The 25,082-nt window shown below is 37.5% G+C and overlaps 2 protein-coding genes across 3 annotated transcripts in view; one reads left to right on the top strand and one right to left on the bottom strand.

Annotated features, from left to right (window-relative positions):
- The window catches only part of Vom2r24 (vomeronasal 2 receptor, 24), a 48,573-nt gene extending 24,628 nt beyond the window's left edge, over positions 1–23,945 (bottom strand). Inside the window, exons 1-5 of one of the 2 annotated variants that reach the window (XM_039091517.1) lie at positions 23,893–23,945; positions 22,193–22,261; positions 20,698–20,729; positions 9,999–10,156; positions 5,414–5,589 (exon numbers count right to left, since the gene is read on the bottom strand). In XM_039091517.1, coding sequence (XP_038947445.1) covers positions 5,414–5,541 — 128 coding nt within the window. In that variant the 5' untranslated portion in view covers positions 5,542–5,589; positions 9,999–10,156; positions 20,698–20,729; positions 22,193–22,261; positions 23,893–23,945. Of the gene's footprint in view, positions 1–5,413; positions 5,629–9,998; positions 10,157–20,697; positions 20,730–22,192; positions 22,262–23,892 lie in introns of those variants that run through there. The other variant, NM_001099493.1, reaches the window with a different exon arrangement.
- Positions 21,759–25,082, top strand: part of Vom2r23 (vomeronasal 2 receptor, 23) — a 32,922-nt gene continuing 29,598 nt past the window's right edge. The window contains exon 1 of the mRNA NM_001099649.1: positions 21,759–21,973. Coding sequence (NP_001093119.1) covers positions 21,759–21,973 — 215 coding nt within the window. The remainder of the gene's footprint in view (positions 21,974–25,082) is intronic.

Below are 25,082 nucleotides of genomic sequence, written 5' to 3'. Positions count from 1 at the left end.
CAAATTAAAATGACTTTGAGATACCATCTTAAACACCTGTCAGAATGACTAAGTTCAAAAACACAAAAGGTAGCACATGCTAGGGAGGGTTTGGAGCATTGGAAACACTCCTCCTTTGTTGCTGAAAGTACAAACATACAACCACTGCAGAGTACTATATGGCAGTTAAGGAGCTAAAATTATCCAATAGGAAATGGACAGCATTCTCAACAGATGGTGCTGGTTCAACTGGTGGGCGGCCTGTAGAAGAATGCAAATCAATCCATTTCTTTCTCCTTGTACAAATCTTAAGTGTAAGTTTAAGTGGATCAAAGACTTCCACAAATAACCAGATATATTGAAACACTAGAAGAAAAAAAATGGCAAAGAGCCTTGAACACATGGGCACGGGAAAAAATTTCCAGGAAAGAATACCAATGACTTATGCTCTAAGATCATAATCAAAAATGATACCTCATAAAACTGCAAAGCTTCTGTAAGGCAAAGGACACTGTGATTAGGACAAAGTGCAACCAAGAGATTTGGAAAAATTTTTTACCAATCCTATGTCCAATAAACAGCTAATTTCCAATATATACAAGGAACGCAAGAAGTTAAATTCAAGAGAATCAAATAACCCTATTAAAAATGAAGTACAGAGCTAAATAAAGAATTTTCAACTGATGAATTTCAAATGAGTAAGATGCACCTAAAGAATTCTTCAAAATTCATAGTCATCAGGGAAATGAAGATCAAAACATCCATGAGTTTCCACCTCACACCAGTCAGAAGGGCTAAGATAAAAATTCAGGTAGGGGTTGGGGATTTAGCTCAGTGGTAGAGCGCTTGCCTAGGAAGCTCAAGGCCCAGGGTTCGGTCCCCAGCTCCGAAAAAAAGAGCCAAAAAAAAAATTAAGGTGACAGTAGGTGCTGATGAGCATGTTGAGAAATAGGAACACTCCTCCACTGTTGGTGGGATTTCAAGCTGGTACAACCATTCTGGAAATCAGTCTGGTGGTTCATCAGAAAATAGGAGATATTACCACCTGAGAACCCAGCTATACCACTCCTGGGCATATACCCAAAAAAATCTTCTAACATATAACAAGGACACATGCTCTACTATGTTCACAGTAGTCTTATTTATAATTGCCAGAAGCGAAAAAAACCCAGATGTCCCTCAACAAAGGAACAGGTACAAAGAATGTGTTATATTTAAACAATGGAATACTACTCAGCTATTAAAAACAATGACTTCATGAAATTCTTAGGCAAGGGGATGGAACTAGAAAATATCATCCTTAGTGAGATACCAAATCACAAAAGAACACACATGGTATATATTCACTGATAAGTAAATATTAGCACAAAAGCTCAGAATACCCACAATGCAATTAACAGACTGCATGAAGCTCAAGGAGAAGGAAGACCAAAGTGTGTATGCTTCAGACCTTCTTAAAAGGGGGAACAAAAATGCTAACAGGAGGAAATATGGAGACAAAATATGCAATAGAAACTGCCACACCTGTGGATCCATCCTATATGCAGCCACCAAATCCAGATTATATTGCTGATGCCAAAAAGTGCATGCTGGCAGGAGCCTGATATAGCTGTCTGCTGAGAGGCTCTGCCAGAGCCTGACAAATACAGAAGCAGATGCTCCCAGCTAACCATTGAACTGAAAAGAGGGTCCCCAATAGAAGAGCTAGAGAAAGGACTGAAGGAGCAGAAGGGATTTGCAACCCTATTAGAAGAACAAAAATATCAACCAACAAGATGCCCAGAGCTTCCAGGGACTAAACCACTATCGCAAGTGTACACAGGGATTTCCTATGACTCCATCTGTATATTAGCAGAGAATGGCCTTATCATGCATCAATGGGAGGAGTGGTTCTTTGTCCCATGAAGGCTGCATGTCCCAGTGTAGGGGAATGTCAGGGCAGGGAGGTTGGAGGGAGTGGTTGAGTGGGTGAAAGGGCACCCTTACACCCTTATAGAAGTAGGGGAACGGGAGATGAGATAGCAGGTTTCTGGAGAGGAATCTGGGAAAGGGGATAACATTTGAAATGTAAATAAAAATGTATCCAATAAAAGAAGAGGGAAAAAAGGAGAAAACAGAAGAAAATTGGGAATTGAGCTATCTCAAGACCAATACACTACTCTTGTCCATATATCCAATGGATGCTTTATTCTACCACAAGAACACTTGCTCTACCATGTTCATTGGCCCTTTTTCATAATAGCCACAAACTGGAGGCAATCTAGATGTCCTTCAGCTGGAGAATGTATAATTATAATGTTGTATATTTACACAATAGTGTATTATTCAGTTGTTTAAAATGACATTATAAAAATTTCAAGCAAATTGATGGAATTAGAACAAACACATCCTGAGTGAGGCAATACAGATCTACAAATGTGAACATGATATGTGTCCACATATAAGTGAATATTAGTTTATATGTAAAGGATCATCATGCTACAATTCACAGGCCCAGAGAGGTTAAGTAATAATTAGGGCTCCAAGTGCTATGCATGGATCACCATGGGTAGGGGAAATAGAATAGATTTTGTGAGTGGACTGTGGAGATTAGGACAGAACGGATCAGGTAGGGACAGGGAGAAAGATGAAGGGAGAGAATACAAGGCAAAACATATTGAATTGTGGAAAATTTAGGAAGCAAAGTGCAAACCTAGTGCAGTAAAAGCTTCCAGAATTCTACGAGGGTGACTAGTAGGTTTCTAACAAGGACTCCTGGTAAAGGAAGAGGTAGAGTCTGAACAATCCATCTCTGTAACCAGGCACATATTCCAGTGCTGGGAGTTGGAAATAAATGCCATAAAATATTCTGCCTATTATTTATTCTGCTGTATGTATTGACGGAATGGAGAGGGACAACTTGTGGTAGTGGCCATCCAGTGACTGGTCTAATTTGAGGTCCACAGCAGGAATAAAAGCACATGTTTGACACTGTCCAGATGACCAAGAACAAGATGTGGGATAACGCAGAGACCTAAGATAGGAAAAGAATTAATTAAATGATTTCCAATGAAATTCTGTTGTACTAATTGATCATAACTAGCTCAATTTTTATCATAGAGGCCATACTGCCAGCTAATGGGAGCAGACACAGAGCCCCACAGTCAAACATCAGGTGGTGAGAGAATCCAATTTGGAGATCTGCACTAGTTACTTCCTCTTGGAGTAATGGGAACTCTGTAGAAGAGGAGGATATATTGGAGAAGGAAGTAAGGTTGTGGATACAAGGAGAACACAGCCCACAGAATAAAGTAAGCGGGGCTAGGTCCTCCCCATATATGTTATAGTTCTTAGGTGGTGATTTTTGTGGAACTACAAAAAGTGGTAGATGTGATGTCTCTGATTCTTTTGTTTGTTCTTCAGACACTTTTCCTCTTACTGGGTTGCATCACTCACCCTTGGTATGAGTGTTTGTGCCCAGTCTTATTGTATCACATTATGCTGTCTGTGTTTGGACTTGGTGGCAAGGATCAGGGAGAGAAGGATTTGGAGTGAGGCTGGGATTAGTGGAGCAAGAGAAAGCTGTGATATGGATGAATTGAAAATGAAAATAATAAGAAAAAGCAACTTAGGCAGACATAGTTATCTTGAGATGTAACAAGATAAACATCAAAGAAAACCTACTCAGAAGGACTAGTCAAACATAATTTATACTCATTAAAATAAAAGTTCAAGAACAGGGTATTACAATCCTAATCATTACATCAAATACAGGAGTATCAAACTTCTCTAAAGAAACAGTAGTAGATAAAACAAACAAAAAAAAATAAACCAGAGTACACAGTGGTTAGTGATTTCAATACCCCCTTTCAGCAATAAACAGGTAATATGTGAAAAAACAACACTAAATAGAGAAATTCTGATATTAAGTGACATCATCAGTCAGTTCTGTCACCACATTTAACACACTTTGTTCCCTTGTTAACTTCTAGATTAAGCACATGTTTACACCAAATATTGTTTGTTCACTATGCACTCATCAGTCTTCAGTGACCCATCTGCATGAAAAATATATTCAAAATGTCTTAAAACTCTAAGCATTCTTTCCAAGAATCCTTCTGTTTTGTGTCAACCAGTGGATTTTGATGCATAATCCATTTCAATGATCCATAATCATTTTAGCACAAAAGATATTGTTTAAAGGTTTTTAAAAACGTTTCTACAGACCATATGGAGTAAATAAACTCTCCATTCTCTTTTTCTATCTCTCTGTGTGCGCGCGTGTGCGCACATGCACATAAACACACACACACACTCACTCACACACACACACACACACACACACGTACTTTATACTTAAGGGCACTATATTCACGGCAGTGCAAAAACGTATGTGGGTTTTCAGTCTCACTGTGAACACAGGCTAAGAACATTCAGTTTGCCTGGGAACCAAGGTGCATTAACACTGTGGGGAACTCAAGGGCTGTTTATATCGTACCCAAACTGTAGTATACATGAATTTTGACCAAAGTTTTTACACACCATGATATTTTACTACTTCTACTAAAAACTTTCTCTAGCACTTAAGAGAATCTAAAAAGATATATCTAAAAGACTATTCAGTATATTTATTTGGGTATCTCAGAATTTCATTGTAGATCATGCTTGCCTTCAGAACATAGGTCCACCAATCTGTGACTCACAAATGCTCAGATTAAAGGCTTGCATTACCATGATGTCCAGCAAGGAACTTGGTTTTGAGAGCTGGTGGTTTACAATAAGTTGTATAATTAATCTGACCAAAATAAAAGTTGATATGTTACATTCCATAATTTAACCATTGTACATTTCCCGTAGGATGATACTGCTGTCATGATGGGAAATGAAAATGTATAAATATTACTGATACCTATAGCAAGGCAAAACTTAAAAATAAATTGGAAACAATTTTAGCATAAAGTGGAAATATGTGCCATATCTGAAAAAATAGTTTTGAAAACTGATAAATAAGCCTTATACAACTCAGCATTCATGATATTTCCTACCTTCAGCATGAAATATCAGAAGTATTTAAGCAGTACATTGTAAAATGTTTTCAAATAACTAATTATAAGGTATTTATGTCTTTTAAATAGAAAAATACTGAAAATGGAAAGTATCCACACAAAAGTTGTAAAGTCTTTAAAATCTGACTTTTCATATCTTCTAATACATAAATCATTTCAAGTTATATATATATACATATATATATATGCACATGTAACTGGTAAAATATAACTGGCACGTATTTTTATGTTAGTGTGAAAGACAAGTATTCCCATATACAATGAAAGAAATTGTCATTATCACTTGCAAGGAAATTAACTATCATGCATAAAAGATTATATAATGTGCATACATGTACTGCTGTAACTAATGGACTTCAATCCAATGGTAGTTATATTAAAGGACTTACTCAATCATAATATCCCTGGTAAATTTAGTCATCCTCCAATCAGTGGTTTCGTTGAGTGGGTAGGCAGCAAAAGCAGGGAAAAATCCAACAATCACCACGTTTCCTTTACCATTTAAGCGGTAATTCATCCTGACTAGGCACTCACTGCTTCTGTAGGAGCCCGCAAGAATTGGAATCTGCAGAAAGCAAGAAATAAAAATCCAAGAGAACAGCATATTAACAAAGTATATGCCCCTCCTTCAGCATGATAAGGTGAATTCTGCAGTGTCCAGCAAACATATGCATGGTTTATGTGTGCATGATTGCTTAGATTTTCAATGGTCACTGAAGCTATAAATTGAACTATCCCAAGTTTTTTCTGACAAGACTCTTCACTCCCCTGTGGATTTGCCCAGTACTTCCTTCCCAGAGAGTTTTAATCTGAGGGCCTGCATTCAAAATAATAAACATTATGGATAAAAAATATTTTTAAAGGATCTTCTCCAGGCAGAGGCAGTATGATTTCATCTAGGACTTCAGAGATCCAGTCTCTGGACATGAAAGCCTTAGTGAATTCAGCCACAAATATGACTCAAGAAATTACTCATGGGATAGCCATTTATGATACAAACATTTAAACCAGATGAAGTCATGGTAGATGAAACATAAAAGAGCCCCAAAAAGTTCATGACTGACCAAGTCTCAATAGCAGAAAGGAAGAGTATCAATTCTACTTTTGCTTTCCATTTTCTCCAGGAGTCACAGAGTTTTTGGTTTTTAGTTTGTTTGTTTGTTTGTTTGTTTGTTTGTTTTTTGTTTTGTAACAGATGTTTGAATTCCAAAATATTTTTTCTTTTTTCTTATTACTCATTCCATTCAATTGTATCTCAAATGATATCCCACTTCCTGGTCTCCCCTCCATAAGACCCCAGTTGCAAAACTTCCCTCTCCTTCCTGCACTTTACCTCTCTGAGGGTGCTCCCTCACACACACACCCTATCTTACCATCCCAGATCCAGTGTCCCCCTACACTGGGACATCAAACCTTCATAGGACAAAGGGTCTTTCCTCCCATTGACTCCAGACAAGGCCATTCTCTGCTACATTTGCAGCTTGAGTCATGGTCCCTCCATGTGTATTCTTTGGTTGGTGTATCAGTCACTGGGAGCTCTGGGGCATCTGGTTGGTTGATATTGTTGTCCTTCATATAGGGTTGCAAACCCCTGCAGCTCTTTCAGTCCTTCCCCTCACTCTCTCATTGGGGTCCCTTTGTTTAGTCCGATGGTTGCCTGCAAGCATCCTAGTGTGTATCAGTAAGGCTTTGACAGAGTCTATCAGGAGAAATCCATATCAGGCTCCTGTCAGCAAGAATTTGTAATTAACAAATGACTGGGTTTTGTGGCTGCATATGGGATGGATCCGAAGGTGGGACAGTCTATTGGTGACCTTTCCTTAAGTCTCTGCTCTACTCTTTGTCCCTGTATTTGCTTTACACAGGAGCGATTCTGAGTGAAACTGTTGAGAAAGGTAGGTGGCCCCATCCTGGAACTGGGGGCCATGCCTAATGGTCTCTACAGGCTCTTTCTTCCCTTTGTTGTGTATTTCAGCTAATGGTATCCACGCTGGTATCTGGGAACCTCTTGCTTTTCTGGTGCCTGGGACTTTCTGTTGGCTAACCTCAATTCCCCCTCCCACACTGTGATACATCTATAGCAATATAGTTTCAATTTCTTGAATCTATATACATCTCCCTTGTCTCCTTCCACACCTGATTCTGCCCCCTTGTTTAATTCTCCCAATCCTCTCTTCCTTCCAAGCTCCTTCCATCCTCTACCTCCAGTGACTTTTGGTCCCCTCTAGAAGTAGGACTTGGAAGAACCCACACTTTTATCTCCTTTCTTTCTTTCTTTTTTCTTCTTTTTTCACTTTTCATTCTTTACTGGATTTTTTCTTTACATTTCAAATGTTATTTCCTTTCCTGGTTTCTCCTCCAGAAATCCCCTATACCATTCCCTCTACTTGACTCCCTGACATCCTGCCCTGGCATTTCCCACACTAGGGAACTGAGCTTTCACAGGCCCAAGGGCTTCTCTTCCCATTTGTGCCCAACAAGGCCATCATCTGCACCTGGAGCAAGGGGTCAATCCAAGTGTACTCTTTGGTTGGTGATTTAGTCCCTGGAGCTCTGAGGTGTCTTGTTGGTTGATATTGTTGTTCTACATATGTGGTTGCAAACCCATTCAGCTCCTTCAGTCCTGTCTTTAAATCCTCCATTGGGGACCCTCTTTTCAGTTCAATGGTTGGCTGTGAGCATTCTCTTCTGTATTTGTCAGGCTCTGGCAGAGGCTCTCAGGAGACAGCAATATAAGGCTCCTGTCAAAATGCACTTCTTGGCATCAGCAATAGTGTCTGGGTTTGGTGACTGTATGTGGGATGGATCCCCAGGTGTGGCAATCTCTGAATGGCTTTTCCTTCCTTCACTCCCTACTCCATACCATGTCTCCATATTTCCTCCTGTGAATATTTTGTCCCCCTTTCTAAGAAGGTCTGAAGCATGCACAGGTTAGTCTTCCTTCTTCTTAAGCTTCATGTTCTCTGTGAAATATATCTTGGGTATTCTGAGTTTTTGGGCTAATATCCACTTATCAGTGAGTGTATATCATGTGTGTTCTTTTTTGTCTTTTATTGAATATTTTTAATTTACATTTTAGATGTTATGCCCTTTCCTGGTTTCCCCTGAAAACACTGGCTATCCCATCCTTCCTTCTTCATTTCTATGTAGGGGTTCCCTCACTCACCCACACACTTCCTCCCTCCTCCCCACTTTGACATTCCCCTACACTGGGACATTGAGCCTTGACAGGACCAAGGGCCAGTCCTCTCATTGATGCCCAAGAAGGCCATCATCTGCTATATATACAGATGGAGGCATAGGTTCATCCCTGTGTACACTTGGAATTGTCATTTATTCGCGGGAGCTCTGGATATGTTGTTGGTTGAGACTGGTTGGTTTATGGGCTTGCAAACACCTTCAGCTTCTTCAGTCCTTTCTCTATTTCCTCCCCTGGGAATCCTGTTCTCAGTTCAATGGTTGGCTGCGAGCACCCAACTCTGTATTTGTCAGGCTCTGTCAGAGTCTCAGGAGACAGCCATATCAAGCTCCTGCCAGGATGCACTTCTTAGCATCTACAATATATTCTGTATTTGGTGGCTGTATGTATATGGGATGGATCCCCCAGGTAGGGAAGTTTCTGAATGGCCTTTCCTTCAGTCTCTGCTCCATCACTGCCTCCATATTTTCTTCTGTGAGTATTTTTGTTCCCCCTTCTAAGACTAAACTCTGGTCTTCCTTTTTCTTGAGCTGTAGGTGATTTGTGGATTGTAACTGGGTTATGACCAGCTTTCAAACTAATATGCACTTATCAGTAAGTGCATACTATATGTGTTCTTTGTGATTGGGTTACCTCACTCAGGATGATATTTTCTAGTTCCATCCATTTGCCTAAGAATTTCATGAAGCCATTGTTTTTTAATAACGGGGTAGTACTTAATTGTGTAAATGTACCACATTTTCTAAATCCAATCCTCTGTGGAAAGACATCTGTGTCCTTTCCAGCTTTTAGCTACTATAAATCAGGCTGCTATCAACATAGTGGAACATATGTCCTTGTTTTATGTTGGAACATTTTTTAGGTAAATGTCCAAGAGTAGTATAGTTTGCATACATCAAAGTTGATTTTCTTAGTATCCTCACTAGTTTACAATCATATTAGCAGAGAATAAGTGCTTCTTTATCTGCCACATGGTCAGCATTTCTAGTGACATTTTCTTTCTTTTATTTTTCGTCAAGTAATAGTAATTTGGTATTTAATTATGTACAACTCACAGTTGTATGAGTTTATATAAAAGCAACTGCTTTTGAAGAAATGTAGGATGGTCTTAGGAAATTTCAGCACAATTATATTTTGCATAAATGGCTATAAAATTTTCAACTCCACTACTAAGCTATTAGATACAGAATATTAATATTCTTAATAGTATTGCAAAAGAGCAAAATGTCTTACACTGGAAACAGTTTTTGATAGTAATCATTATATGATGATAAATTTTAGATTGATTTCCTCAGTTTTTATTGAATTTATCCATTTGGCCTATTGTAGGCTTTGAAACAATGGGTGATATTCGCAAACTCAAAGCTCAGCACTGATGTGCAGGCCATACAGGTTGTGTGACTAGCAGCTCTCCACATCCAGGAAGACATTTTATTGAAAGGGCTGAGGTAGAACCTTACAATAGTTGACTTGGCATTTGCCTCTTAGGCAAGGATGTCTTATGACACTGATGTCTTACTATCAGTTACAGTGGATCTCATGTCTTCTTCTATGATCCGTGGAAATATATACATTTAGGATCTCACACATATATTAAAATAGTCATAAAATTTCAATCTTTAGAAAAGAAAACAAAGAAAGAGTGAAAACAATATCAGAAACCAAAAGCTGATGCTGTGGAGGATACTTGTAGCCCCAGCTGTTCATGGAACTGATATAGGGGCACACATTGATAAAACTGATAAAAGACAGCCTAAAAATCTATCGTTAGATACCTTCTGAAAAGATCCCAAATACCAAAAAGCTAAAGTAATTCAGCCATGTCAGTGGATCTCTTTAGTAGCAGGGCTGTGGAGGTCAAGGTTGGATCAGCAGTAGAAGGTGAACTTCATCCACATGAGTTTGTGTACAGTCGGTGCCATAGGACATGACCCTAAAGAGAGATCAGAGTAAAGCCCCATGCATTTTAGTAACAGAAGGAAGTCAAGAGATATCAGAAGAAAAGTAAATTTCCTGTTGGAGAAAGAGGACAACCTTAGGCCTAGACCAGAAATAGGGAGAAGCTTTAGTGCCAGGGAGACTTCTGGGCATCTTGAAGTAAGGAGCTAGCATTACCTGTGCCCATTCTAACCCACACTCCTGGTTTTATGCTTCCAGAATTCCCTTCTTCATTCCATAAAAGTTACTTTCTTTTATTGGATAAAATCTTTCTGGCCTTGGGTATAACATGGGGGGAACAGGAATGGCAGGATCACATGGGAAGGGTGAGGGTAGATGGGATTGGCAGAGTGAATGTAGAAAGAGACAGGTAGACTTAAGGACTTAAGGAACATTTCAGGGGCAATAAGGAAGCCTAATGTGGTGGAAACTTCCTTAAACATATGAAGGCAATCCTTTTGAAAATCTATTGTTTATTTTATTTTATTTATCTACATTTCAAATGTTTTCCCCATTCCTGTTTTCCCCTCTAAAAATGAACTATCGCACCCTACCTCTCTGCTGCTTCTATGAGGTTGCTCTCCCCACAAACCAAACCTCACCGCACTAGCATTCCCATATGCCAGGGCATCAAACCATTAAAACAATCCTAATGAATACTCAATATATAAGCAAATACAAGACTCAACTGGCCATCTCTTCTCACCAAATAAAGCTTCCAGTATCAAGAATGACTTACATTCAATATACTTCTTAGCCAAAGGGGCACTATGGAACTCCTCAAACAACTCAGGTTGTTGAAAAGACAATAAACCTGTTGTCCACAAACTGATTGCATGGTCCAATTGCTGATGACAATATCCATATTAATTCATTAGGCATGGAGAAATTGAGCTGATACCTACATAGAACTTTCAACCCCATATTCTAGTGTCTTTGATAAGCGAAGGCACTCTGCAGTCTACCAAAAGAAAAATTTAAGTATCAACCCAGCCTCAAAACCTTTGATTTGCAATGTGTTCTGTCTATAAAATATGCTAGGGCAATGGTGGGATAAATCTCACAGGAATATGCAAACTAGTGAACGAATTGACTTAAAGGCTCACTCATCAATATGAAACTCATAACTAAAACAGCTTGGGTGATCAAGAGTAGGAGTCTAGATAGCCTAGAGTTCTAAAATAAAGTCAAATACACTGCTTTAGGAAAAAAAAGTGACCCTTAGGATATTCTGCTACACTCATAGATGTGGTATTCAGCCACCATTAGGAAGGACTCTTCTTGCAAAAAATAGGAACAAATGCACCTACTACCAGATACTATGGAGGGGAAAGGCATTGGAACACAAAGCTTTAAATGAGATGTTTCCATCAAATATCTCCTTCAGAACCCAGGGGACCATATAGAAGAAGAGTCACAAGGAATGTGGGAGCCAGAGGGGAAGGGACTGGCCCTAAATCACTGATCAAAGCTCATACGAACTGCCAGTGACTGAAGCAGCAAACATAGGTCCTACATAGGTTTGTACTTTGTGTATATATTATACCTTTCAATTTAGTACTTTTATAGGATTCCTGAATGTACAAATGAGAGGGTCTCACTCCTCTGACTATCTTGGCCTCTTCTAACTTCTATTGGTTTGACTTGTGTGACTCCATTGGGATGGCTTTTACTTAATTTTGTTATATTTTCTGAAAAGATAAGGTTCAAAATGAATAAAAGTATAAAAATATGAAAAAGAGGAACAATAAGAAGAAGAGAAGGAGGATCAGGAACAATAAGAAGAAGAGAAGGAGGATCAGGAACAATAAGAAGAAGGAATGGGGGAGGAGGAGGAGGAGGAGGAGGAGGAAGAGGAGGAGGAGGAGGAGGAGGAGGAGGAGGAGGGGAAAAATGTGCCTATCAAGCTACAAGGAATATGAAGGACACCAAATAAACAGGGCCAGCAAAGAGACTCCTCATTACACATAATAAACAAAACAGCAAATGTATACTACAAAGAAGGAATAATAAAAGCTGAAAGAGAAAAAAGACCAAGTAACATATCAAGGCAAAACCAATGAAAGTACATTTGACTTCTCAGTGGAGACTAAAGACTAGATGTTTTGCATTTTTAATGAGATCATAGATGCTGTCCAAGACTACTACACCTGGCAGAAATTTCAATCACAGTAGATAAAGAAATATAAATTTTTTTCATGATGAAAACAAATTTAAGCATTGTTTGTTTTTGTACACAGCTCTCCAGAAGTACTAGGAGGAAGACCTTAGTCTGAAGAGGTTAACACTCATAAGAAAACACAAAAGCTGTGGGGTGGATGGCACACAGCTTTAATTTCAGCACTTGAGAGGCAAAGGGAGGCTGAAGTCTATGAGTTTGAGGCCAGTCTCATCTACAGAGCTAATTCAAGTTCAGCCAGATCTACACAGAGAAACCCTGTTAAGAGAAAACAAACCAAATAAACTAACAAACTGACAAAACAAACCAACACTCAAAAAGAAAAAAACAAACAAGCAAACTAACAAACCAAAAGAAGCCAAAAAAATACACATGAAAGAAATAATTACATGCCAGCACATCATAAATATAAGGTAGGAACCTACATTATAATAACAAAATCAACAAACACTGTTCTTTGATCCATTGATCCATGTAGATAATAATGGCCTCATTTCCTCAAAGCACAGACCAAGCTGAAATGAAGATATAATTGAAAAGCCCAACAAGCCAACCAGAAAACGCAAAGGAACACGTTACAAGTATAATGAAGCAAACATAAGAAAAACTATGACTTGAAAATAAAACAGAACATTTAGACCAAGTAAAAGAGAAATATGAAAAATAATTAAAGGAACATATGAAAATAACAAACAGAATATATGAGATACCAAGATGAACAAACAAATGAAAACCCTTCATATTACAGATATACATAAAGGAGAAGGAACTGAAGTCAATTGCATAGAATAAATCTTCAACAAGATCATAAAAGAAAATGTCACCAAACTAGGGACAGAAACATACATATGCACAAATCTCATAAAACACCAAATTGAAAAGACTAAAAAAGAAAAAGAAACTATGAAGCATATCATAGTTAAAACAACAAATATACATAACAAAGAATGATGTTAATATCTATAAGAAAATACTCAAATCACATATCAAGAAAAACTCATCAGAATAACATATGATTTCTCATTAGAAACTATGAGATCCAGAAGAACTTGGAGAAATGAATTTTACGTCTTTAGAAACTGAGATAGTCAGTTGAAAATAACATACTCAGTAAAACTATCTTCTGTGATCAAAGAGAAGCAAAAAACTTCCACCATATAAACAACATTTTAAAAAATATGCAATCCTAAGAAAAAAATACAAGCTGAAGTATTTGAGATTGTGTAGGAGAAAGAACATACAAAAGAGACTAAGGAAAGACACATTGAGACATAACTACATAAACACAAAATATCACTGAGAACACATCTGGAAACACATACCAAAGCTCAACAATATGATGTCTACAATAACACAAAAATTTCAATAATATCTATAAGTATTAATACCCTCAATTTCCCATATAAAAGACAGACTGACCTAGTAAATCCAGAATCAAGTCCATCTGTTTCTTTTCTCTAAGAAAAACATCTTAGATTTAAAGATGGACACCAATTTAAAGTAAATAAAAAGAAAAAAAATTTCTATAAATGGGACCAAGAAGGAATCCAGAATGACCAGCCTCGTATCTGACAAAATACACTCCAAATTATAACTAGTCAGAAGAGAAAAACAGGGATTCTTCATTCTAACCAAAGGAAGAGTTAACCAAGAAGGCATTATTCTCATAAACATATGTGTACCAAACTCATGGGAGCCCAATTTCGTAAAGAAATCTGCTACTTGAAGGCAACACATATATTAACAACAAGTCAGTAATAATGGAGCACTTTAAAACCCCCACTTTCTCCGACAGATATGTCAACTGGGCAGGTAATAAACAGAGAAATATCAAACCTAATTGACATCATACTTCAAATGGATTAAACAGACTCCATAGGCTCATAGGAAGTGGCATTCCATCTATGGCCTTGTTGAAATAGGTGTGGCCTTATTGGAGGAAGTTTGTCATTGCGGGTATGCACTGAGCTTTCAAAAGTTTGAGGTAGGCCCAGTGGCTCACTCTATTTTCCCCTTGACTGCCAACTGAGATATAGAAATCCCAGCTACATTGTTAGCATCACTTCTGCCTGTAAGCTACCATGCTTCCTGCCAAAGTGATAATGAACTAAGCCTCTGATGTGTAAGACAGTCCCAATTAAATGTTTTTCTTCATAAGAATTGCTATGGTCATTGTCTATCATCACAACAATGAAGCCTTTACTAAGATGGATGCCTATAGAATATTCTCCCCATGCAGCAAAGAATGCACATTGAAGTCAGAGGCACATGAAAGTGTTTCTAAAGGGGAGCACAATCTAAATATAGGACACAAAACCTTTCCAATTTCAAAAAGTCTGAAATTACTCCATGTGTTTTGTCTTACTGCAATGTAATAATACTTAAAATAGATAGAAATAAGATTCTAATCAACATAAAAATTCAAGGTGATTAAATAACTCTTTACAAAATGGTGAATGAATTAAAGAAGAAATTAAGAAACATTTTTAAATCATTCTAGAACTAAATAGACAAGAAAAAATGTCACAAGAAATTCTTTGGGAGACATTGGAAAGCAGTCCACTGAAGGAGGTTATAGCTCTAAGTGCCTACATTTAAAGTCAGATATAACACATAAGGGTGAGTTTGTGATGCTACTCAAAACAAAAACAAACTAAATACAAACACAGTAGACAGCAAGAAATAACAAGAAAAGGAGCAAAAATTAACAAAATGGAAAGAAATAAAGCAAGCCACAGAAGCAACCAATCTAAGAGCTGGTTCTTTAAGAAGATAAAGAAAAGTGACTGACCCTTGGCCCAACAAACTATAAGAAAGAAAGAGGAGGAGCAAATTAAGAGAGTTAGAAAATAATGGGAAAACATCACAACAGACCAAAAGTGCTGGGGACAACATATGATGACAGGGACTGCCAACAGTAGGCCATGATGGAGACATCTCAGAAGCCCAAGGCAGCTTCTTGTAAAAAAGGGTGGCATCTGGGATCCTGAGAAGCAGGAGACACATCCCTCCAGGGAATCCACCATCTGAAATAAGAGGCTGCTTGCGGTAGGCTAGGAGGGAGACATCTCAGTAGCCCACAGTAGCTCTTTTTTTTTTTTAAAGAAAAAAGGGTTGTTCCCATTTTTCCTAACCGTAGCCCTGGACAACGGCTATATAGATTTCAATAGTGTATGACTGCCTTTCAGTTGGCCTTGGTGTGCATAATTTTTCTATTATATCTGACTTTCTTACTTATCTCTCTTTCTGCTCTGGTGAATTCTGTGAAAGTAGATGCTTCTTGCTGCAATGGTTTTTAAACAAGTGGAAATTGAGGCATAGCGGTATAGTACAGGACAGCCCTAATGGCCCAGCTGCATCCTGTGTGTTCTCATCTTGGAAACAATTTAATAACTTCACAATAGAAGTTCCAGATTAATCCTTGACATGCAAAGAAACTTTGAAGAAATTATTAGAAAATGAATGGGAGCCAACATTGGGACCTTAAGAAAGGAAAGTTATTGAAGTTAGGAATTAAGTTTTACATATTTGAGAGTGGTTCCTGGGTAAGGAAGCATAGAATAAATAAAATTATATACTTATAAAACTAAGTCAAAATACTGGGACTCTTATGAGATTCATTGTGTGCAAGGAATAGAAATCTAGCAGAACTACTGAATTAAGGTTTAACTCTGGCCAATGCCTGGCAGCTTTGCCCAGGTCATTTATCATTAGGGCTTCACAGGAAAATGCAAGTAGCTGACCTCAGAGCTCTGAGCTCTGAAGTATAATAAGCCAAAAGTTAAAGTTTAAATAATTATAAATATGCAGTTACTATTTTTTGCCCACAGGAATAGGGGAAGCTAGAAACTTTGGGGAACAATTGTAATTCTTAATTCTTTGTAGAATGAGGTTAGGCAATGATTATACAATGTCTTTTATCTACCTGCTTTTAGATTATCAATAAAAACCAGGGCAAGAGAAAGGCTAGAGTGTGAATGAGAGAACACATGAAGGAGAAAATGTGAGAGCAAGTAAGAAAAAATGAGAAGAACATGTAAAGAGTGAGTGAAGAGAGAATGTGAGGCGAGTATGAAGATTGTGTGTATGAGTGAAAGGAGAGTGCATGTAGTGTGTGTGAGATATGTGTAAGGTGTGTATGAAGAGTGTGTTTGAGAATGAAAAGGTAATGAACAGAGATGTGCATGAGTGTGGGAGTTCAAGAAAAGCACAATGGAAAAAAGCAAAGTGCTCAAGAGAATACACAGTATGTTCAGCCTCAAGCTGAGAGAGAGAGAGAGAGAGAGAGACAGAGACAGAGACAGAGACAGAGACAGAGACAGAGACAGAGACAGAGACAGAGACAGAGACAGAGAGAGAAAGTAACTTTAAGCCTGGAAATTGCCTGTCAGTTTGTACGCAAAGAGTAGTCAGTGTATTTTAATTATGCGCCTTCCAGATATCCCTGCTACCGGTTGAGCAATCTGATCCTGTGTCGAGGCCAGACCCCGACACGAAAGACCAAAATACTGTAAAGAATATTTTCAAAACTTGTACTCCATTAAGCTGTTAAACCTAGGTTTACCCAAACTGCAAAGTTAGAAAACTTAGAAAAACTTATCAACAACCTAAATAGACACACTAAAAATTAGGATTTTGAAACAGAAAAAAAAAAAAAAAAACAACCTTTCCACCTAAGAAGAATTGAGGACCAAATAGATTCATAGTATAACTATACCAGACATTCAAAGAAGTTCTACATATAGTATTTCAAAATATAAAACAGAAGAAACATTCCCCAGACTCCCTCACCAAAACCCATATCACTCTAACACCCAGAACAATAACAACATAGTACAGGACAATGTACATGATAAATAAAAAATATAAAATAAGCTAGACAGTAGTATCACATGCCTTTAATCACAGCATTCGTGAGGCTGACACAGTTGGATCTCTGAGTTGAGACCAGCCTGGACTACAGAGCAAGTTCCAGGACAGCCAGAGCTACACAAAAATATTGCTACCCTCAGAAAGATGCCAAATGAATTATTTTGAAACACAATATAGAACTACATCCAAAAGGTAATATATATTTACCAAGTTGACACTCCCCTTAAAACCAATATAAAAACAACTCAGTAAACATAGTGAACCAGAGTTAAACAAAGAAATCACAGCTGAGGAATGCTAAATGGCTGAGAAACCCCTAAAGAAATGTTCAACATCTTTAGTCATAAGGGAAATGCAAATCAAAACAACTCTGAGATTTCACCTCACACCAGTTAGAATGGCTAAGATCAAAAACTCAGGTGACAGCAAATACTGGCGAGGATGTGGAGAAAGAGGAACACTCCTCCATTGTTGGTGGGATTGCAGACTGGTAAAACCATTCTGGAAATCAGTCTGGAGGTTCCTCAGAAAATTGGACATTGAACTACCTGAGGACCCAGCTATATCTCTCTTGGGCATATACCCAAAAGATGCCCCAACATATAACAAAGACACATGCTCCACTATGTTCATAGAAGCCTTATTTATAATAGCCAGAAGCTGGAAAGAACCCAGATGCCCTTCAACAGTGGAATGGATACAGAAAATTGGTACATCTACACAATGGGATACTACTCAGCTATCAAAAACAATGACTTTATGAAATTCATAAAGGTAACCCAATCACAGAAAAACACACATGCTATGCACTCATTGATAAGTGGATATTAGCCCAAATGCTCAAATTACCCTAGATGCACAGAACACATGAAACTCAAGAAGGATGACCAAAATGCAAATGCTTCACTCCTTCTTTAAAAGGAGAACAAGAATAACCCTGGGAGGGAATAGGGAGGCAAAGTTTAGAACAGAGGCAGAAGGAACACCTGTTCAAAGCCTGCACCACATGTGGCCCATACATAAACAGCCACTAAACTAGATAAGATGGATGAAGCAAAGAAGTGCAGGCCGACAGGAACTGGATGTAGATCTCTCCTGAGGGACACAGCCAGAATACAGCAAATACACAGGCGAATGCCAGCAGCAAACCACTGAACTAAGAACTGGACCCCCGTTGAAGGAATCAGAGAAAGGACTGAAAGAGCTTTAAGGGGCTCGTTACCCTATATGAACAACAATGCCAAGCAACCAGGTCTTCCAGGGACTAGCCACTACCCAAAGACTATACATGGACTGACCCTGGGCTTAAACGAGGCAATGAATAGCCTAGTAAGAGCACCAGTGGAAGGGAAAGCCCTTAGTTCTGCCAAGTCTGAACCCCCAGTGAACATGATTGTTGGGGGGAGGGCATTAATGTGGGGAGGATGGAGAGGGGAACACCCATATAGAAGGGGAGGGGGAGGGGTTATGGGTATGTTGGCCCTGAAACTTGGAAAGGGAATAACAATTGAAATGTAATTAAGAAATACCCAAGTTAATAAAGATGGAGGAAAAAATAATGAACCCCATAAATGAACCTAAAGACAAAAAAAATCACATGCTCATCCCAACAGATACAAAAAATTTTGGGGACAAAACTCAAAATTCCTTCATGATAAATGCCCTAGACAATGTAGGGCTGAAGGAAACGTAACATAACACAAAGTAGATTAAGTATGAGGAACCCACACACAATCTCCTTTCAAATGGAAAACATCATGAAGCAAAGATAATAAAGTCAGGAGCAAGACAGGGATGTCCACTATCTGCACTCATGTAAAATACTGTGATTGAAGTCTTAGCTGGAGCAATAAGGCAAGATAATAAAATTAAAGGATTAGACTGAGAAAGAATAAATTGTATCATCCATATTTGTGAATGATATAACACATTAACGATCCCAAAATTCTATGCAAATTTTCTACAAATTATACACTAATTCAGGAGTTGGGACAGATATATAACCAACACAAGTAAATGATATATATATAAATACACTCCCAATTACAATAGTCTTAAGAATTATCTGGTAGTATAGCTAACCAAAAAGGGGAAGGAACTCTACTATGAAATATGTTAAACCTCTAAAAAAAGGAGACAAGAGAAAACAGTACAAAATATAAAGAAATTTCATGCTCATGGATTGATAAAATTAACATTTTGACAAATCACCATTTTTTCAACAACCATTTTGTCACTGTAATCCCAATCAAAATTCCCATCTACTTTTTCGCAAAAACAGGAAAAAATTATCCTAAAATTCACATAAAATCACAAAACATTTCAGATAGCCCAAATAACTGAGAGGAAAAAATATTGCTGATGTGATTACCATTCTGGATCTTTAGATAAATTATAGAGCTGTAGTAATAACATTATAGTCCTGGCAGTGGACATTTCACAAAGAGATAAGAAAACATACGCTAGAGAAAACAAAAACATACTCAACTAATGGAGCTGAGAAAACTAGATTTCCAAACACAGAAGAAAGACGATAGACCAATATCTATCACCTTACACAAAAACAAACTCCAAGTTGATTAGAAATCTAATCCTGAAGCACTGAAACTATGAGAAAGAGCATGGGCAGAATTCCACATGTCACCAGTGTCCTTTCTGAATAAGTTACAACTTACCCAATGATTAGAGCCAACAACTGGTAAGTGCAACTGTGTGAATCTTAAGTCTCTGCACAGCTGAAGAACCAGGAAAGAAGGTGAAAAGCTGGCACACATTAAATCTAAGAATTTTTGTCACCTTTATATATGATAGAGGATTATATCCAGGATATGCAAAGAACTCAGGGAATATTGAATGAGAGTAAAATGACCATCTCTAAAACTAGACTGGGACCTGTACAGAGAGTTATAAAATAAGGAAAAGGGCTAATGAACCTCCTTCCCTCCACCAAGATAATTTTTAGCTATTAAGAAAATTATTTTTTTAAGTTTTTAAATTTTATTTTTCTTGGATATATTATGTCTTTACCTTTCTCCCCTCTCTCATACCCCCTCCACTCCCCCTGCTTCTATGAGGATGCTCCCACTCCCACCGACCCCCTCCCACCTCAACGCCCTGGAATTTCCCTATATTGGGGAAACAAGCAGTCACAGGACCACGGGCTTTTCCTCCTATTGATGCTGAACAATGCCATCCTCTGCTACATATGCAGCTGGAGCCATGGGTCCTTCCATGTGTACTCACTGGTTAATGGTTTAGTCCCTGGGAGCTCTGGTGGGGTCTAGTTGTTCTAATCAAAATAACTTTAATAATTCATTTTATCTCAATTGGAATGGAAAAGACGTAAAAAAATGGACAAGAAATGTTTAGAGTAGGGTAATCCTATTCAAGCCACTGAGAGCCCAGGCAATGGAAGTTCGGGGGGAGGAAGGGCTACTTCATTCAGAAACTGTGGAAAAGTAGAGCCAGAGGACAATGAAATTTACCTGAGTCTGACTTCAGCAATATTGATTCGTCCCTATTAAAGAGAAGCCATTATTTACACAATGATTTACACTGTATGCTCTGTGTAGTTCTCATGGTGGGCATTTGCATTGACTTTCATTATGGCTACAGGGACCCATACAGTAGAATCATTGACTTAACTCAACCCTGTGCTTTTGTAAACAGAGTCATTCTGTCCTGACAGCATTACTCAGCATCTGTGGGGGATGAAAACCTAGATGCTTTTGTAAGGTATTAAATTTCTTAAAGATACTATGTTTTCATATATGTTCTAGTATTAAGGGTTATCAGGGCAATATGTCTATTCAGAAATTTATTATGGCTAAACGAATATTACAGAAAATCAAAGTTCAGAGTCATACAAGAATTTGATTTCTTCATTGACATGAAGTTGATCATTTGAAAATCAATTCAGCAGAAACATCAGTTTCATTAGAAAGAGACACAAACTGTTAGAATGGGGCCTGCACATAATATTGGCATTCAAAGATATGGTTAAAAAAAAACTGTGACTCATGGAGACCCTGGAAAGCAAAACTAAGATTGTTTCTCTCCTCTTCTTTTGTGCATGTTGTCTGCTATGGGACTTGGTCAGGCCCGCCAAGGACTTTTACGGTTATTTTCTGTTTTTGCTGATGTACACGTTTGTACCATCAAAAATGGTTTTCCCCTGAGTAGTTTCTTGGACCACATTTGTAGCTGAATTCACTAAGATATTCATGTCTTGGGACTGGATCTCTGTAATCTTGGATGAAATCATACTGCCTCTGGCTGGAGAAAATCCTTTAAAAATATTTTTATCCATAATATTTGTGATCTTGAAAACAGGTCCTTAGACTCAAAACGTTTGGGAATAAAGTATACGACAATTCCACAGGGGAGTGAAGAGCCTTGTCAGAAAGAACTTGGGATGATTCAAGTGATAACTTGAGTCACAAATAAAATTCTAAACAATCTTGCAACACATAAGCTGGGCGTACATTTGCTGGACCCTGCAGAGTTCACCTTGTCATGCTCAAGGAGGGGTAGACACATTGTTAATATGCTGCTCTTTTGGATTTTTATATCCTGCTTTCTGCAGACTCCAATTCTTCTCTGTTCCTACAGAAGCAGCGAATGTTTAGTCAAGATAAATTACCGTTTAAAGGGAAAAGGAAATATGGTGATTATTGGATTTTTCCCAGCTTTTGCTGTCTATCCCATCAACAAAACAACTGACTGGAGGATGATGAGGTTCAACAGAGATTTTATGGTTGAGTAAGTCTTTAGTCATTTATTCCGTTTCAAATTTGGCATTCACATGCCCTAGGGGAAGTCCAGATTCAAACATCATTATTCTGATTCTTTACCCTAATAAGACATATCCTCTCTTTCATTCTTAGATCTTTCTGCAGTTCTGCCTCATTAGTAACTCATCTGGCATTTACAAAGAATAAGGACTTTTGGGTTTATTTGCTTTTTTTCGACAATAGATACCTCAAATTTCCCCCATATTGTCTGCCATGCCTGTAACTCATCAGAGTTTGGATGTTTTCAATGTTAGCTCTGCAGGAAAAAGAATATAAAATAATAAGTTAATAGAGTATTCAAAAGTGGTCCAGAAATTTAGCTGTGCTCCTGTGAGAGGGGACAATGCCACTGTTGTTAGTGACCAACTATTTCCTTGTGTGAGGCTGCAGTGACAATGTCTAGGAGTGCTGCTGACAATTTGGGAGCAGGAATGTCAGGATTAGAAATGGAGATCTAATGTCTGCTTTAGAAATACATTCATCTGTCTCAGATTATTTGATCTAACTTTTAATATTTGTATTCTGTGATAACTTACCATGCTTACCTTTTTCTGCATATATATATATTATTTGTTGTGAATTTATTTCTGTGCATATATTCATTGGACTGGGGCTCTGAAAAATGTTTCTAGGTATTTTCAAAGATGAAATATTAAGGTACAGTATCAGACAAGTTGGCTTGAGTTTCTTTGGTCCTGCTAAAGAGAAAAAAAATCATGCCTGTTCGTGTTTGAAGGAAGACAGGTGTATCTTATCACAGGTAGACATGGCCAGTGGTATAGCTAAGAACACAGTGAGTATCTGAAAATGAGAAGTACAGCTTGTAATAGAATCTGAACTCAACAGGGTAGGACAGAAATACACATTCAGCAATTAAATTGAAGACAATGAGTGGAAATTCACTTAAAATAAACACAGGACACAGGATGGATTATTGTTAATGTGGCATTACTGTGTCTGCTGAAATGTGACTTTGGAGCTAAGCTATTAATTTAGCAGTTGAAGAGGCATATGTTCAGTGTTAACTGTCACTTGAAATTAAGAATATTGTAATATGTTTAGCCTTACCATAGACAGCATGGAATGTTTAGAAATTGATGCCTCCACATAATATTCTATGGAACAGTCTATTGGTCCCAGGAATCCTTGCTTACTTCAAAGAAGATTACAATGTGGTATGGTCTTCTAGACATTTGTACACTAAGACAGAAACTATTCTGGTTTACAGCAGATGCTATCCTTTTTTCTCCTCTCCTTGACTTTCCAATCTCAACAAGTCAGCACCACTGTGCGTAAGCCAAAAAGTCTCTTCAACTTGAACTACAACAGTCCCATGCCTGCAAACATCACACTTGTAGTTACATTAGCCTTCTGTGTCTGACTTATTTAATATAAACAAGAAGAAAGTACTGGTTTAACACCCTGTTATGTTAGAAATAAAACTAAAATGAACTTACAATTATAAAGGCAACAAAAAATAACATGTCTGGTTTAGACAGCACATTTTAAAATTTTTTCTTTTGAGATTGGGACACACTCAGGCATATATTCTTCAAGGTTCACAAGTACTTTTATACTTCAATAACATATTTACATAGGTATAAGAGACTCCATGTATGATTTGAAAGAGAAACTGTTTTTTTCTTAAGTTCAATTTCCTCATGTTATAACTGACGCTACATTAAGTATAGTTGTCTTAATTACCAAAAATAAAAAAGACCAAAAGTTGTGGAGCTAGCATTATTTTCCTTGACACAATTTTGTGTGGTATAATTTTATAATTGCATTTTACTTTCTTGTCAAAATTAACAAGATGGAAAATGAATATTTGATAGATTCTAATTTTACAAAATATGACCACAATCAGATTAAAGCAGATTCACTTACAGCAGTATGTACATGCACATTATAGAATCTTTTACGCATGATGGTTAATTTCCCTGCAAAGCAAAAATGATAGTTTCTTTCAGTGTGTATGGAAGTATATTTCCTTCACACTAACATAAATATATGTCCAAGTAACATTTTACCAGTTATTCCACATATAGATATCAATAACTTGAAATGATTTATGTAATAAAAGAATATTAAAAAGTCAGATTTAAAGGTTTTTTAAAGGATTTGCAATCCATAGGAAGAACAATATCACCAACCAGATCCTACCTGCCTCCCAAGCTCCCAGGGGCTAATCACCATCCAAAGAGGACAAAGGGATGGACCTATGTCTCTAGTCACATATGCAGCAGAGGATGGCCTTGGGAGACATCAATGGGAGGAGAAGCTCTTGGTTCTGGGAAGGCTCAGTGCTCCACTGTAGGTTAATGCCAGCATGGGGAGGCAAGAGTGGGTAGGTAGGTGGGAGAGCACCCTCAAAAAAGCAGTTGGAGGGAGGATGGGATTGGGGGTTTCCAAAGAGAAAACCAGGAAAGGGGAGAAATTTTAAAAGTAAGTAGATAAAATACCAAATTAAAAAATAAGAAAAAAAGGGTTTTTTTACTACTTTTCTCTGGATACTTTTCATTTTTAGTATTTTTCAAATTAAACGTCATAAATATCTCAAAATTGGTTATTTGAAAGTATTTTACAATGTATTGTTTACTTTAAATAAATCTGATATTTCATGTGGAAGGTGGAAAGTAACTTGAAATTTTAGTTGTTTATGGTAAGTTTATCAGTTTCAAAACAATATTTTTCAGATATGGAACATGTTTCCAGTTATATTTTAAAACTGTTTGCACTAATTTCCTTAAGTTCTCATTTCTATAGATATCAGTAATATTTCTGCACATTCAGTCATCACATTGACAGCCGGATCATCTATGTGAAACATACAGTAATTAAATTATGAAATGTAATATATCTCCTTTTGTATTTTAGTCAGACTAATTATATAACTTATTGTAAAGCATTTGCTCTCAAAATCTAGTATCTTGCTGTGTTTCTTGGTGATGCATGTCTTAAATCTGAGTATTTGTGAGTCACAGGTGGTACGAGCTATGTTTTCAAGACAACCATGATCTGCACAGAAATTCTGGGACACTCAAATAAATATACTGAGTACTGTTTTAGAAATTTTT

The sequence above is a fragment of the Rattus norvegicus genome, chromosome 1 (genome assembly GCF_036323735.1).
Source record: "Rattus norvegicus strain BN/NHsdMcwi chromosome 1, GRCr8, whole genome shotgun sequence".
NCBI lineage: Eukaryota > Metazoa > Chordata > Mammalia > Rodentia > Muridae > Rattus > Rattus norvegicus.
Note: the sequence above shows the minus strand (reverse complement) of the source record. Positions and strands in the feature narration are given on the sequence as shown.